This window comes from Larus michahellis, chromosome 8, assembly GCF_964199755.1.
Source record: "Larus michahellis chromosome 8, bLarMic1.1, whole genome shotgun sequence".
NCBI lineage: Eukaryota > Metazoa > Chordata > Aves > Charadriiformes > Laridae > Larus > Larus michahellis.
This window is the reverse complement of record NC_133903.1, coordinates 36,622,678-36,639,354: the sequence shown is the minus strand read 5'-3', so window position 1 is coordinate 36,639,354 and position 16,677 is coordinate 36,622,678. Positions and strand designations below refer to the sequence as shown.

The 16,677-nt window shown below is 40.4% G+C and overlaps 1 protein-coding gene across 3 annotated transcripts in view; it reads right to left on the bottom strand.

Annotated features, from left to right (window-relative positions):
• Nucleotides 1–16,677, bottom strand: part of PLPPR5 (phospholipid phosphatase related 5) — a 93,086-nt gene that overhangs the window by 32,831 nt on the left and 43,578 nt on the right. Inside the window, exon 6 of one of the 3 annotated variants that reach the window (XM_074598257.1) lies at nucleotides 14,180–15,192. The exons of the other annotated variants lie outside the window; for them this stretch is intronic. Coding sequence (XP_074454358.1) covers nucleotides 15,160–15,192 — 33 coding nt within the window. The 3' untranslated portion in view covers nucleotides 14,180–15,159. Of the gene's footprint in view, nucleotides 1–14,179; nucleotides 15,193–16,677 lie in introns of those variants that run through there. 3 annotated transcript variants of the gene reach the window in all.

Genomic DNA, 16,677 nt, shown 5'->3' with positions numbered 1-16,677 from the left:
CCAAATTACATTTAAGTATGTATTTTAAAAACAGTGGAAAAACATTTTCCGTGACTGAATCATGATGACATGTAACAACCACTCAGGATGTACGGGAAAATGATGGGATGGTCAAAATCCAGTTTGTGCTCTAGAGTAGGTTAAATATTACCTTTTCAGCATCATCATGAGAGTTACCAATCTGGCCCTGAAAATCACCATCCCTGCACGTAGGAGCCACTGGTTTATTTCACCACTAAGGAAAACTTGGCACTGGGAAAACACGAATGATTATCCATGCTGCAATGTGTGACCAATTAAAGCACAAAGGGCTTTCTGTCCTCTGGAGGGCCATCCATCCTCCAGTAACTCTCTTAGATGCCTGCTTACTAGCTGTGGGATGAGTCGCAGGCTTTCACTTCCCAGTGACTTGCCCAGGTTTCCACAGATAACCTATGTTAAAAAACCAAAACCTCCAGCCCTCAGCCTACACGCCAAACAACAATTCAGCTCTCTCAACTTTTTCTTCTCTCCTCCTCCCAAGAGATGTTCACCTAAACTGGAAGTTTCGAGTCAATGATGTCAGAGGTATCATCAAATTAAGCCTTGTGCTGTTTTCCTTCTGGTTTATTCAAAGACAAGTAGTGGCAGAAATATTACTAGATAACATGTGCTAAGTGCATGATGGCTGTATGCTGCAGAACTAGGTTTCCCCACTTGAATTTTGCATAGCTCTTTCCGCTGCCTTGTAAGCGTGGGAAATCTCTTAATACACAGTGGAAGCAAAATGAAGATTTCTTTGTTTCAGAAGCAATATTCCAATATGGGGCTTAATAGACTTAAAAATCCAGAAACTATGACTTCAAGAATTCACGAACCTGCCACTTAAAATTCTCAAATGAATAACACAGACTGTGCTTTTCAAAGGCACCCAAAAGTTAATCCACTGAACTCCCACTGCAAGCTAAAGCATTTCACATTTGATTTCTACAGAATCTTTAGCAAATCCCTCAGCTGTGGTATATAAGCACGTTTTCTTGGCCCAAAGAAATCGCCTCCTGCAGAGACTACTTTATGGCCTAACAGGAGCTGGCTGGGCAGCATCGGCACCGCAGCCAGCATAAATGCCCCAGCAGGAGGAAGCAAGACCACTCCATGGGCGAGAGCACTTCTTGCCATGCCCATGCTCAGGGCACTCGCTAGAAGCGTGAACTCGTGGCCTGCCTTTTCCACCACCCTGCTGGAATGAGGTATAATCTCTGCTTTTAGACTTTTCATTCCTGGGAATCTTTCCCGGCTAATCTGTTCTGCACGGACTGTTTGGGCCGCCTCTGCCTCAGCTAAGTCAGTGATGAGGCACTCATTGCTTTCATTCCCTGCTGGCTGTGTCCAATGAGCTCATCGAGAGCTTGAGACAAATCCAAAATCTCAAGATGAGTTCCTCAGCATGTCTGGAAGCCCTTTGCTGTGTCTGTCCCACAGTAATGTATTTCCACAGCTCAGCATCCTATGCAATCAGATTTCTCTGCATAGCGCCAAAAAACTAAGACTTTCAAGCTGACCCTTGTAGGGTCATTCCAGCATCAGCTCATAACTGCCAGTACATTAAGCCCAAATCCAAGTGTTCCGCCTAATATTAGACTGCTTCATCCAGACATAGGCACATTCATGTAGATGTGTGCAGTTAACACCTTTGAAAAAATAGTAACATTTGAAAGTTAAAATGCATTTGAAAACTTTGGCCCAAGGACAGAGAAAAGTAAAAAATTGCTACCAACAGTTTGGAAAAGCCCAAGTCAGCTGTAGCTCTACTCAGCCAGCTCTACTAAGATAGCTCTACTAACATCTGTTCTTGTCAAAATACAAGATTACAGTAATCAAAAAGAGATCCATCAGTATAGAAATAGGTATCAAATAAAATTTTTCACTTTTAGAAGCAATATAACTTCTAATATGCATTTAGAGAACTTCTTTGAGTTTACAAAACAATAAAGTACAACTCCATACAAAATAAAAATTAGAATGTGATTTTTCTGTGAAGAATGACTTTCAAAGCATAGGTAACTATTCAGTGCTTCCCAGACTGAATGTTCTGCTTAAAACACACTTTCCATATTCCCAGCTCTGTACTCCCTGTCTCTTCCCTTGTGCTTTCACACTTTACAATGTGTTTCATGTATTTATTTCACTACCCTTCAGTTAATTCTATTTTCTATAGTAAGACAAATACTGAGGTGTGAGAAATCTTAACCACCAATCTCTGCCACGGACTTCAACTGAACCCTGAAAGGCACTGCTAAGTAGGCTATAGAATATGCAAATATGAAACCTAGTAAACTACCAGCTGCCTTTCAAAATGAATTTATGTCTCTCCTTGCCCACAGATGGAGCCTTCCTTGTAATATTTCTCCTCACGGTTCTCCATAGTTCATGAAAGTGCTTCCAAACAGGGTAAACATGAGGCAAATTTCATGCTCAAAAACCAGTCTGGACACAGTTTATGCATCTGTCATTCTTGTGAAAGTTGTCTAAGGACCTTGGTAACAATATCCCCTAAGCTACCGAGGCCAGACCACCTCCCAGCACTGCGTCACTGGGTATTGAGTGCTCCAGGACAGCCAGCCTCTTCAGCCACTACCATTTTTGCCCAGTGACTATCTTGGATTGGCTGTTTTAGTGATGCACAGCAGCACTGTACCAAATTGAAGAACAGGGAGTGAAAACTATATCAGTCTGTTGGTGGCGCTGAGTAAATTAAGCCAAGCAGAAAATACTTGGAGGTCAGCCAGAATACAAAATGTACTACAGATCTTCTCATCAAAACAGCTAAGATCTTCGACTATAACTCAGACAAAACTCCATTTAGAAAAGGAAACAAGACATAGCTACAAACTTATATCTGCACCAAAGGTGACCTTTACAGTATCATTTTTGAAGAACAGGGGAAGAGAAAGATGGGCACAGATCTTATTTTTGCTATTGTCTGAAATGTCCTGCTTCTTTGATACCAGCTGAGACATGAAGACCAGGTGAACAGAGAAATGGCAACAAGAGCAATGCTCACTTCTAACAGCTGCTTCTTTGCTGCTGAAAAGAGCAAGTTTCCTGAGGAATGGATTCCCTAGGGCAATGAGCAGTTTTTAATTAGAGTCAGGGAAGACCAGCCAAGGGACCAGGCCCTCTTCTATCAAAACTAATGCATAAGAATTAAACTGGCTGTTTTGGCTGAAAAAACTAGTCAAACTGCAATGGGTTTTAATCACTTGGGTGACCATGTTGGTCGACATCCAGCAAGCCAAAGTCACCTGAAGTTTTTATACATCTCTTTAAGCATCTTATAAGCAAGCATATATTTGAGGGTTTTTTCCAATTGTTTTAGGACTGTGTCATGTGAAAGAAATAAGAACACAGGAAAATAAAACAACTATTAAATGGTATTTTTGTTTTGAGGAAATATGGCTTTAAGTGTTTCCTAGTCTTTGCCACAGGAGTACCTAGTAAATCAATAGAAAGGAGAAATGCCTTATTTTTTTAAAGTTTTGAGAAAATTCAATGTGTCTCCAGTAATTTTTACTGTCTCCCACTAATTCTCAAGCATTTATTTATCTGCCAGCTCAAGCCAAGGTCTTCCATTGCAGGATCTTGCACTTCCACTCCCCAAGCTTTGGTTCATTAGGCTAACTCTGAGGCAAGGTGATAAAAGATGCACAACACAACTATTATGGAGAAAAAACAAAATAAAACTCTCTCAGTTCCTTCAAACTGAATTTTTCCTTCTCTGGAGTCTCCCAAGTGCTTCAGAAATGCAGAGAGCAGATGATTATGGTAGGATGAAAAAAAAGGTCTCTTACCATGATTTTACTTTTAGATATCACAATAACCAATTGCTTTCATAGCAAGAAGACGACGAGTGCAAATCCTCCTACAGCACCTTCTCATAGCTAGAGTCCTGCCAGGCAGGACTGATAAATGGAGCCCTACGTCGTCACTCAAAATGCTGAGCTGGCACTCGCACAGCTGTAGAACTACTTTCCTCATGTCCCCGCAGCCTCTGCCCGACAAATCCTTCTCCTAGACCTCTCCACAAATAAATGAGCAGCGAGAGACATCAGGACTCCAATACCTAGTCGAACTGCATCTAAATTGCCTGTTTGTTTGTCTAGAAGCCTCTCAACTGCTGTAATTAGAAACTATAATGCTATTACCAACAGTGGCGGTTTCTATTGCTAAGGTCGTAAATTGAGTGATTTGGTTATAATCTCTCTTTGTAGGAGCAGGGGTGTGTGACAAGGGAATCCGTGAATGATGGATTCAGCAGCCATCACTTCTAGCTCCTAAGCTGCTTTTTATCTAGCTGATATCAGAAGTCCTGGCTGTACACCCATATTCAGCAAAACTCCACTTGATTGCGCACAGTGATCATGATGAGCTCCATTCAGGGAACAGCAGGTCAGAAAACAAATCCCTGTTACATAAATACAGTCTGTAAATATAGTCAATTTATACTTTTGTACACTGATCATAGACTGCAATTTCCTGCATAGGATGGCACAGCAAAAGGCTTAGTCTCAGAAAAAAAGGCAGAAATCTATTTGCATTTCTATGTGTTTACATGGTTTCTTCGATAAAATATTTGGAAAGCTCCCTTTTTGGTGGAGCTTTTTTCGTAATTTTTCATCTGATATGCTTAGTTACTTCAGCAAGCAACTTTTCCCCTTCAGAATCTTAATATCTAAATAGCTCCTAAAATCTTTAGCTAAATTTCTTGTCTCTCCTTTTTTTTTTTGTTTTCATGCTTTTTCCCCCTTTCACAGTAATCTCAATTTTAAGTCATCAGCAGCACATTGCAGCCGCATAAAGGACTGCTCTTTTATGCTGCCAGGCTGGCTGGAGCATCTCAGTGCTATGTCCACTGTTTCAGGTCTGCAGATACTGTGCTCAGCAGTGGGATCCCAAATGTCTCCTAGGCAGATGAAAGTGTCTCTAGAAGATTATAGATGACATTTAAAGGTCCCATTTGTGATGAAAGTTCCATTTGATGAGGTGCCTTGCAGACCCAGATACAGGCATTTCATAGTGCAAAGAATCTACAGTCTAACAGATATAAATCACGTCACACTTGTAGCCAAATATGTAGAATTAAAGCAAATACAGTCACAAACAGTGCTACTTCTGTTGTGTATTGATCTTTGTTAAAACAGAACCAAAGTCAAAGACACTAACAGTAGTGGGGCAGTCACTAGAGGAATGCAGTAAGATGAGGGAAGAGAGTCAATATTGTGTTGCTTCCTTGGTAAAAACATAGTCATATCTGAAGGATGGATGTGAAAACAGATGAGGTGATACTTGCACTGACATACCAGCATGTTGCATGTTTGCATGAAGAGGCAGACAACAGAAAACGAAAAAGTGTCAGGGAGCCTGTGCGTTTCTGGCATTACTTAATTTGCTTTGCCCCTGCTGATGCAGAAACAGAAGTGTATGGGCAAAACAGCAAAGTACAGCTGCTACTGCGACAATATCACTGAACACAAGAGCAGGGCTCCAAAAAGACCACACCTCCTGTGCCAGAGCTTCCTCAGTCTCATGAGTGACAGTGCCAAGAGAGCCATGAGAACACTGCTGCCCGGCCCAGGAGGTCTCTCCCTGCTTTTAGAGTCTCACATTTCTCCTTGCCTGTACCTCTGCACTGAAACCAGCACTCATGTCCAGTAATGTACAAACTGGCCAAACATCGTAGTTCCACCACTGCCACAGGGAGACGGGAGTCTAGGTGTTGAAAAGTGCAAGGCAAAGCTATCTACTTGTCTATGATATATTCTAAGCCAAACGCTAAACTGCAAACCAACATGAAACAATGAGGCAGATGACATGCTTAAACACTGCTGAAGTGTAAAACTCAGCAGAGAGAAATGGCACTGCAGGGAAAGCGAATTTTTTTTAAGCTAGATTAATGTACGCTGCAAAGCTCTTTATGCCATCTGGTAATAAGAGCAATAAAAGACCAATATGGAAGACTGAATAAGTTCAAAAAGTAATCAAGAATAAGAAACTGGCATGTGAAAAAAAAAAGACGGCATCTGTTACAGAGAATGAATGGAAATCACATCTATCTCATACTCAAGGAATAAGAAATGACGAACTGAAAGCCTATTCTGATAACATACTGTCCTGGAAAAGGGCTATGCCAGGACATCTTAAAGCTTCTGGGAGACACAGCTGATAAATTCACATGATAATTCCAGTCTCCATCTGGCAGGTGAAAGAGCCTTTCCTTGTTCCAGGGCTAACCATTGATCTACGCAAGCTTGCTGCCTCCTGTCACAACTAAGTCTGTCAGGAAGAATGATACCAACACAACAATATAAATGTGCAAATATTCATCAGCGCCTAAAACCATGGCCCGGTTTGCCACAGTATGCTGTTCTGCTGAAGACATTTGGTATCCTTCCACCCTAGTAGGAGGGAGCATGTCTGTGTATCTCAGCTCTAGCTGCAGAACAGCAGTGACAGGGGAAGCTGCAGCTCTCCTGTGTCCTCCTCACAACTAATGCAAAAGCTGTGTCTGAAGCCTTGCTAATGGACTGTGAGTGCAGGCTGGAGTGGGGGCGAGAGCAGAGGAGAGATGCACAGGAGAGGAGGTACTGGATTCGCATCGGGTGGCCTACATTTGAGGTCTAATTCAAAGCTTGCGCAGCGTGGGGTATGAGTTTCAGAAAGGCTACCTCTCCAAGTAGGAGGACACAAGGTAGCTGAAGGGGAGTGATGATGTTTGGGATTTTCCTGTTGCCTCCCATACATCTTTTTTGGTGATTCTCTTTGAGTAGCTCCACACAAGAGGCTTGCTTTGGAAAGGGCCATTTGTCATATGGGAGTGCTGCTCCCAAATACCACATGTATTTGAAAGAATTAACAAACATATGGTCTGATTTGTAAACGATAAAAAGATAAAAAACCACGCCTCCTACCCTCCGCTATGTCTCCTATTTAAATCTGGAACAAGTCCCCTGACTCCCACCCGGAGTTACACAAACCAGAACAGACAAGAGCAGTACCTAGTCCTTTCTTGACCAGTTTTCTTTTCTCCTATATTGCAGAAGGCATGATACACACAGCCCTGCACATCTTTGCTTTCCCATTAGTTTGTGACTCGTCACAAATTCAGGCCATACTTGTGCCTGTAAACTTGACTGTCAGACCACTATCTGTAGGATCCGTAGTGTCATGAATTAATCTAGTATGAGCTATTTGCTTTACCAGCTGTATAGGAAATTCTTATCCACTGTCTGTAAAGTCAATGCACGTTGTATCCTTTGAAATTCCACTTGTATTCAGTGGAAGCATTTAGCTTAGATTATCTCACTCACTTTTATTATCAAATTCTCCATACCCCTTTGTTTTTTCTGAAACAATTTAATTTTTTGCTGTTGCAGTACTCCCATTAAAGTAATTGGTACCTCACGACATTTTTCTACTTTCATATTCATATCCGCACCTGAAACATTTTATGTTGGCAAAAGCCTAAGTCCAACTACACTTGCTGGTTATTACACAATGGGACACAGCAATATGTAACATCTAATGAGAAAGACAAATGCCAGGAGTGAAAAAGTGAGGACAGAGCACAGAGCCATATAAGAAAAGGAGCAGGTATACTAAAGGCCAGTTAGCATGAACAGGAAAGTTTTAGTATTATTCTCTTCTGTGTTGACAGGTATGTTTCCCAGCAATCTTCCTTCCAACTGAAACCACACCCATAGTGAAGTGAGTGGTATATTTGAAAATCAAATCCCACATGAGATCAAGCAGTTCATAAAGAGCCTTGCAGGTGACCAAATCCTTGTGGCATCTCCCACCACAGTGTTCAAGGCTTGTAGAAGCTGGCTCTTCCATTGAGCCTATAGAGGTGACTCTTCCCCTCAACTATGAGAAGCTTTTTGTTTCAGGTTTATAGCAGTATACAGGTAGAAGTGAGTTTACAATCCCAATTTTCAAAAGAAATGACATCCATGAGAGAGATTTTAACCTCTACATGCAGATCACCAGATTTCTGAAGAGAAAATCCATTTTTTTCATTCAAAACTGCAGAATACAGCCTTTTACCTTAAATATGCAGAGAAGGCAGGTCATCAGGCGGCAAATAAAAAGCAGCAGCATAGTGTCCAATGCCATGGGAGTACCGACTTCTCTTAATCTGACAAAGAACTAAAGATCAGATAACATCTCGTGATCATCTGTTCTTCTAAGCAAAATGGTAATTGACTGAAATGTATACATTGTAAGCAGGCAATATTCCCACAGGAGACCCAGGATGACAGAATTCTGTCACATAGTCAGCTGACATCACGTCCCTACTCACTTAGTTTCTTTCCTAAAAAGACTCAGCGTGGGAAAGCTCTCACCCTCCATTGACAATATATAGTTTGTTTAGTCTTTCTATTCCCCCTCTTCCGTGCTGATGCTCGCTGTCTTTGAGTGTGACTCCACAGAATAAATATAACACAAAAACGAGGACATTCTCTGTTTCTCCCTGGAAGACTATATGCTCCAAGATTACATCCTTATAATGTTTCCTCTAATGGCTCAGAAAAAGATCGGGTATTAATCTCAAAAAGGATCTATCACATTGTCTTGACAACAATGCAAAATATAGCCAAAAGGCAAGGGTCTTGTCTTCTTCCTGGTGTTTCCTACTATGATTAGCTTCAAGTCCCCTGTCTTCAACGAGAGCCAAAGGGGCTTTTCTTTTGTTTTCCTAAATAAACACTTCATTCTCATCACATCAGACTTATTTTTAGAATAATTGAATAGAATATCTTTAAGTTGTCAGTTGCCACTGTATAAATAGAGGTTGCTAAGGAAGGAACAGTAGCTGCTTCCTTAAGCAACAGTAGCAAGAAAGGATGAAACAGCAGATGATTTCTTAGCAGAAACAGCAGACTAAGAGCAGCAGTTCTCCTCTACTGCAGTATTTAAAAAAATGTAGAAATGCCATCCACTAAAGTATTGATATTTTAAGTCAGAAAAATATAGATCTACCTCGAACTGGTACATGTCCGGCTTTAAACCCAAATCTGTTTGTACCATACTAAGATTCTCAGCGAAGAGCTGCAAAACCTCAAGGCTGATTTTCCTTAGCATTGACAATTCATCCCTTAAGCAAGGAATATTTTTAATGGGCTACTTCAGTTAAATTTCCTTAATTTCATTTTATAGCATTCCTTTGAGGATGGATTTGTCAAATAGACATTTGATAAGAAGAACGACTGAGGGAGCTGGGGTTGTTTAGCCTGGAGGAGGCTGAGGGGAGACCTTATCACCCTCTACAACTACCTGAAAGGAGGTTGTAGAGAGATGGGGGGTGACCTCTTCTCCCTGGTGACAAGTGATAGGACGAGGGGAAACGGGTTCAAGTTACGTCAGGGGAGGTTTAGATTAGATATTAGGAAGCCTTTTTTCACTGAAAGGGTTATTAAACATTGGAATAGGCTGCCCAGGGAGGTGGTGGATTCACCATCTCTGGAGGTGTTTAAAAAAAGGGTAGATGGGGCACTCAGGGACATGGTTTAGAAGTGGCTCTTGTCAGGGTAGGCTAAAGGTTGGACTCGATGATCTTAAAGGTCCCTTCCAACCTCAACAATTCTATGATTCTATGATTCTATTTGCGAATGAGTGTCAGAAGGCATTTTCCCTGCTTCTGAAATTCATCCCCTTCTCATTTTGTAGCTCTTTAGTTCTTATTTTACAGTTGTAGACATGTTTACTCTCTTTTAGAGCTGTTTTCCTACTTCAGAGCAATCCTAGGAATTCACAACATAAGGATCTCACATTCAGAACCACATTAAAGATTGTCAGCAAGGTTACAGTTCTCTGTAGCTGCAGAAAGTATGTATTTAGGTATAACATTGTTACTTAAGGAGATATTTGTCAAGAAAAGGGTTTGGTTTCTTACGTTTATTTATTTATTTAGATCTGAATGTTGTCCGACGAGAACACTGGTGCAAAGAATTTGGTTTTGGGGACTAAAACTCTTTACTGGGGCTTCTACTGAAGCCCCCATCTTAGAGGATGGATTCAGTAATTTCACAGTTGGAGATTACTGTTGTGCCCATTCTTAATCACTTCCAGAGCACAAGAGCAGTGCTCTGCACCCACGCCACTAATGAAGCCACTAGCAGATGCATAATTTAGAGATGATTATTCTGCTGATGTGATCACTTCATGAAGCTGGCTGCCACATGCTGTTCTGGCTGTAGTTTGTAGGGGAGGATATTACAACAGTAGAGCTTCTCTGGGAAAAAAAAATGCTTAGGACTTGTCCACACAGAGGACAATTCAGGATGGTTTATCTGAATTAGCTACAGATTTCCTGTGGATTAGTTAGAATCATGTAAGCTCTGGGTGTATACTCTTATTCAAAATTAAACTGTCCTAATTCAGTTAGATTAATTTACTTCCAAATGTTTTACACAGCTAGTGATAACACACCATGAGCAGAAAACACGTAAGAGTACCTAAAACAGTCTGCCTATGAACATGGGTCGCCCTCCCCTTATGCCTCATGAATATCACATTTCACAGCAGAATGTAGTATCAAGAACTGACAACTGGAATGGAAGAAATTGAGTTCAAGGGCATGATAGACAGAGAACTGGATGTCACCATCATCTTCAGGAAAAAAGCAGTTGGAGCCTGGGCACTAGCTGGCTATATTCCTTCCAGCTAGAGTGATCATCAAACATGCCTGGATCATGACATCCTTTTAGGCAAGTGTGAGCTGAGCATCTCTGAAGCTAGCCTTAATGACAGCTATCTTTTCACCAACTTGTCTGGGACAGTATTCATCAGACACTGGGGACAGGTTTTATACAGGATATGCTGTGCTTCCTAGGATTCCCTACAGAGAGAGAACTAGCTCCAGTATTGAGCAGGGAACAAAGTACCTAAGCACTTCCTCTGTGCTGGAAGTGGACTGGGTCTTCATGATGAGGCAAACATAGGCAGTTTAGTATCAAAAGCAAACCTATGAGAGTTGTACCATGGCATAGCAACGCAGCGAGTGCTGAGGAAACAACCAGGCTTATTACACAGTCACACCAGGGCTTCCAATTCCCCCTTGACAGGAGTTTTCTGGAGCTTCCTTTTCCCAGAACATCAGGTCAAGCCTAAAAACCCTAAGGAGATTTTTCAGCCATCCTCACACAGGTGGGGATGACAAAAATGCAACTCTGTGTTCTAGCAGTAAGTCCCTGCTGGCCAATAGCAAGAGTAAAGCTTGCCCAACCCTAGGCATGCAGTGGAGGTTCCAGTGAGCAGAAAGACTCTGAAGCTTTACTTTACTTTCCTTTGTGGAAGTCCCTGAAAACCAAAAGGCCTAGAAAGCGGAGAAGGCCAAAAGCTGAAGCCACGATAGGTCCCCATTCATTTAGCTTTCCACTCGTCCCAGTGAGAACTAGGCAGCTGCTGGCTCCAGCTGCAGTTGTGCCTGTATTTCACTTTGGGGTAAGGGCATGGTATCTTGCCTGACCTGTCCAGTTTCTCAAAGATACTTGAGGGGAAATGAAAAGTCCTAGTGTGCAGCAGGAAATTCTGGTGTGTTGAGGTTGAGTCAGCTGTCAGAGGCAGCGCCTGGTAAAAATGCTCTTGGTATGCTCAGAGGGAAATGCTGCAGGGCTGAGGGGTCTGGAGGTCTGCTTGCCCTTGCGCCTGCAAATGCACCTGAGTGTCCCCAAGGCCATGCAGATGGCCAGAGATGCATTTGATCAAAACAGACTCAGGTTATACGTTTCTAAAAGGTAGTGCACTCTGCTTTCTGCATGGCAAGCCTCAGAAATACCAAAATTAGACTTCAGAAGAGTATAAAAAGCTCCCTGCTAACATAGTGTGCAAATGGACTGTTGCACTCACTGTGATCTTGGACAGCAACAAAATTCGAGGGCAACAGCAAACAGCAAAGCCTCAGAAATACCAAAATTAGACTTCAGAAGAGTATAAAAAGCTTCCTGCTAACATAGTGTGCAAATGGACTGTTGCACCCACTGTGATCTTGGACCGCAACAAAATTTGAAGGCAACAGCAAACAGCAAAGAAAATTGCAGCTGAAAAATACCAACATCACCCTCCTTTAATACATATTGTTAAAATGAAAAGTTTTAAAAGCTGAAGAGATGTGAGCCCAGATGCTATCACCGTATGTCTTACGTGGTTCATGATTACGAACAAACAGCAGAATACATATAAGGGATTCTGAAATGGTATGGATACGAGCCCAGCTGGTGTCCCCATATGCCTTATGAATTCCCATTTTTAGGAACACAGCAGCATATAGCATTAGAGATGCTTCTTAAGCATCTCATTTATAGATAGAGTGGAGCTGTTTCACTGAAGTACACAGAGAAAAGGTCCACAAGGATCACAAAACCAGCTGCCTTCAAAATCACTGAAATGCTTCAACCACAGAGTTTTCATTAGGAACCGCTCTGCAACAGAATATTCCCTGAATGAGGGATGATGCTTGTTTGTCATAGGCTCCTCACTGAGGCTCTTTTAAAAGCAGCCACCATAAAGCCATTTTAATCAGAAAATGCTAACTTACTTTTGTTTTGGCAAACTGCTCCTATTGACAGCTTTTTCAGGTCCAGAACGGAAGAGCGAAGGCCCAAGCTCCAGGGCAGTGGAGAGGTACAGGTGTGGGAGAGGTAAATTCTTGCCACTTCTGAAAATCAATCAAGGTAGGGTCTGGAGCTTGTCTGGTCCACATCCTGGGGAGAGTCCCTCACCAAAGGGCTGTGGACTCTTCTGCAATACAGCTCTTCCTCTCCTGCTTTTCAATTTCACCAGAACCACCTCTAAGGGAAGGTAGTTAACTGTGGGGATTCCTGGTTAATTGTGAAAATACATCACCAAATGCAGTTGACTTAAAACCATAATTTCATTGTATGTACACTATTAACCAAAATATATCTACAGCAGGTATCTAAAAAAAATACACTACATATGAATGAAAAATTATTTTATTTAAAAATACATTATACAGCAGAGTGTCTCTCTTTGTATTCTCACTGCTGGTTCACAGAGATAATATGATAAATTTAACCCAAATATTTGACTGGGAAAGATCCTGAGAGAGAAAGAGACCAGTTACAAGCTGATGATATACAGTACACTGAAAAAGAGTCATCTCTTTTAACATAAAAGAATCTCTTGGTAATCTTATAAATCAGATATAAAAAACGCAGGTTTGCTACCATGCAAAAATGAGTGAAGATTTCATTTAAATCTGCACACAGAGAAATCATTAGTACCTTGGTCCCTAAATAGCTAGACTAAGAGAAGGGGAAGTGTGCCTAACATGGTGATACAAACTTTGGACCTACTACAATTTTGTAAACACAGTTGATAGTCTAATAAAGGTGGAATTTCAATCACCTAAGTAACATTGTTGTAGCTAAGGGCTCTATTCTAGGACTTTTCTCCCCACTGATGTATTTCTTCATTCTCTAATTTTCAGCTTAGCACAATGACTGTGAGATATGCTCTATTGCACTCAAAGATGACTTGGCCTTGCCCTGTTTTGCCAAGCACTATTTAGGTACTTGTATTTTAATGAAAGCAGAGGTTAAAATAAAAAGTAAAAAGCAGGTGTCGCCTGGATGACTATGTGGGAATACATTAGAATTCATCATAGAAAATACATACCTGATTCTACAGCCTTATGTTTCAAACATCTTCTAACAATGATTAATGCACAGGAAATACACTGCATTATGGAAAATTTAAGGCCCAGAATGTTCAACAGCCTGCACTGAACATTACTATTCTCAATGTGTCTATAGTGCTAGTGTTGTATCAGCTGTTGCCAGAGGAAAATTTTTTGGCAGATGTTAACAGCATCTTCAGCAACTACAATATCCAGATCCATTTGGTGCTCAGTTTTCATAGGACAACTTCACTGTGAATAGTCAGCAAGGCTGTCTTTTGAAGGGGAGGCTCAATTTGATTATTCACAGTGATAACAGAGATATAATAACATTGCCTGATGTTGAAGAAAAATCAATTTGTCAACACTGCACAGACTGACAGGATTTTTTTGCAAATATGGCCCTGAAACACAAACAGAGATAGAAAGATTTGTAGACAGAAAGTCTGCCTGTCCTGGTCACACAGGCTAAAGAAAATACATAAAACCATTTTGTTTTTTCCATGAGTGCTCTGCCATGAAAATGGAGAGTAGAAGCTCATATGCACTTTCTCACTAAGCCAGTGACCCTCTTCTTATTTTAGCACCCATTCTCCCAGCATAATATCAGGGTGTACAACAAGTATGAGAAGATGGTATGAGAAGATGCGGGCTTCCTTGAATAACTTGTTTAAATGATTTATGAATAGCACGGCCTCCCATCAGATATGCTGAGCTAAGAACGGAGCCCTTAACCTTTCATGGGATATCATTAGTAATAAAGAATATATCGATGATCAAACTTTCTATATTATTTTCATTTCTTTTAACCTAGATACATATATATCATCCAAGACATTCAAGAACTACAAAACAACAATTCAACTACAATTATGTCAGGAAAATATCCAAATAAATAAACTTTTAATTATGATACAATACTTATTACAGTAAAAATTGGCATTTTTTTTTTCTCTTCAAAAGCAGAAGCACCAGTCTTACATATAACATACTGTTTGAATGATATCTTACATGGAATACAGCGTAATACAATGTGCAAACAGCATTTTCATACAGAACATAATATATGTCTAGTTTTTATACACTGAAATTGCCTCAAATGGAAACACGTTCATGCTGAATTAAAAATGTAGATTTCAAAAATCAAAGTCAAATCAAAATATGAAGTACTGTTGGAATAGGTACATGAACCATTAAAAACAATGAGAAGCCAAAATAGAGGGTATTGTCAGATAAATATAATTAGTGCTCAGTTTGTCCCATTCCATCAAAAAGTAAACAGTTAATATTTTTGCTAGAAAGTAAAGTGACGTTTTAATATTTAAGAATTCTTCAAAATGTTGGTATCGTTTTAATGATGTAAAAATCAAGTCAGAAATAGGACTTCCAAAAATTTCTTATTTTTGAATCACTGCAATTATCATGTGTGGGCTGTGAAAAGAGATGAAGTCCAATGGAGTGAATATACATCAGCGTCAACATCATGTGACTTCTGCAAAGGCCGTGATGTGGTTCTACGAGTTAAAGGAAAAACAAACAGATAAAACCCCAGAAACCACACAGATAGACATCAGTCGCCATTGTGAAAATTTTTGCCTCTTGTGCTTTAGGGACAGCCTGATGCTTGGAGACTATTGCAGGACGATATAAATAAAACTGGTTTTAACTGCAGTGCTCTCACTCACTCCCATAGCAATTCTTCATTAACCGCTGGAAGACGGGATATGTAAGTACGCTGAACAAAGTAACTAAGTGTGATGGTTCTACAATATTTTAGTTTTAGATGGGGTTTTTAAAATTAAGTAACAATGTGAATAATTGAGTTAGCTGCACTTTTATTGCTACCTTATTTATAATTTAAAACAAAATTCCTAGAACTTAAAATTACAGTTTCTGACAGATTAAAATATTCTATTTCAGTGTGAATACAATTTTAATGTTGTCTTTTTTTTAAAGATTAAGCTGGATGGCATAGAATCAAGTAGTGAAATGCTACAACAAAATTGCTTTCAGCGGTTGAGGACTCATATTCAAAATTTCTTTTTCAGAATCACTACAGCGTCTTCTTCATTTCCAATACTATTCTCCTTTCGAACATGAAGACGTGTATCAGAGTGTGATTATACTACATGTGACTCTGCACAGTAAAACTGCAGCATCCCGAAGAGCTTTGCTGCTTTTTCATGCTCTCACCTATGCAAGTGCCTCTGCAAACATTTGGTAGGTGAAGACTCAACTGCACAGTGATGTGCAGGATCCAAAGGAACCGCACAATCCCTTTAGGCACACAGTACCCTTGTCTGCTACCATTTTTTATAAAGCATGCTATGCGTAAAATTAATAAAGGGAATCTTGATGTTAAGCCATGTGTTTGCTCCCCAGCACAACAATGCCCAGAGGGAAATAATACCACACAAAGCACTGCAGATTTCTCTCATCACCTCCCCTCCTGGAGCAGACCAAAGTCAGAATAGAGCAGGTGTAAGGTTTTTTTTTTTGTTTGTTTGGTTTTTTTGTTTGGTTTTTTTTTTTTTTTTTTTGCTTAAGAGAAGTTGTTCTAAGTCCTCCAGAAAAATCCCTTATCACACACCACAGAAAGCGCTGGAGAGAAACTGTGGCCACCGGCCACCACACAAGTTTCTATTTCTCAGTTCTTCTTTAAACTGTCCGGATATTTGTCTGTGCAGGGGGAGGCAGGAAGGCATCTTTGATTTTCACATTACAGAAAGGAATTTAGAAGTATCCTGAGTGAGAGCACAGGAGAGCTGCCTCTTATTTCCCCCTCTCCAAACCAGGAGAAGGAGCTCTCTTCCCCTTCCCCTGTAATATGCATTTTAGCTCTAGTAATGTTCTTGCTGTATTTTATGACAGCTTTCATAAGAGAACACCACCAAATAGTACGCATCTATGTACATTCTTCTCCAAAAGCGAATATATTTTAAATAAATAACAATGATTAAGCCGTAGCCAGCACATTTCTTAAAAAAGCATTAGAAAAA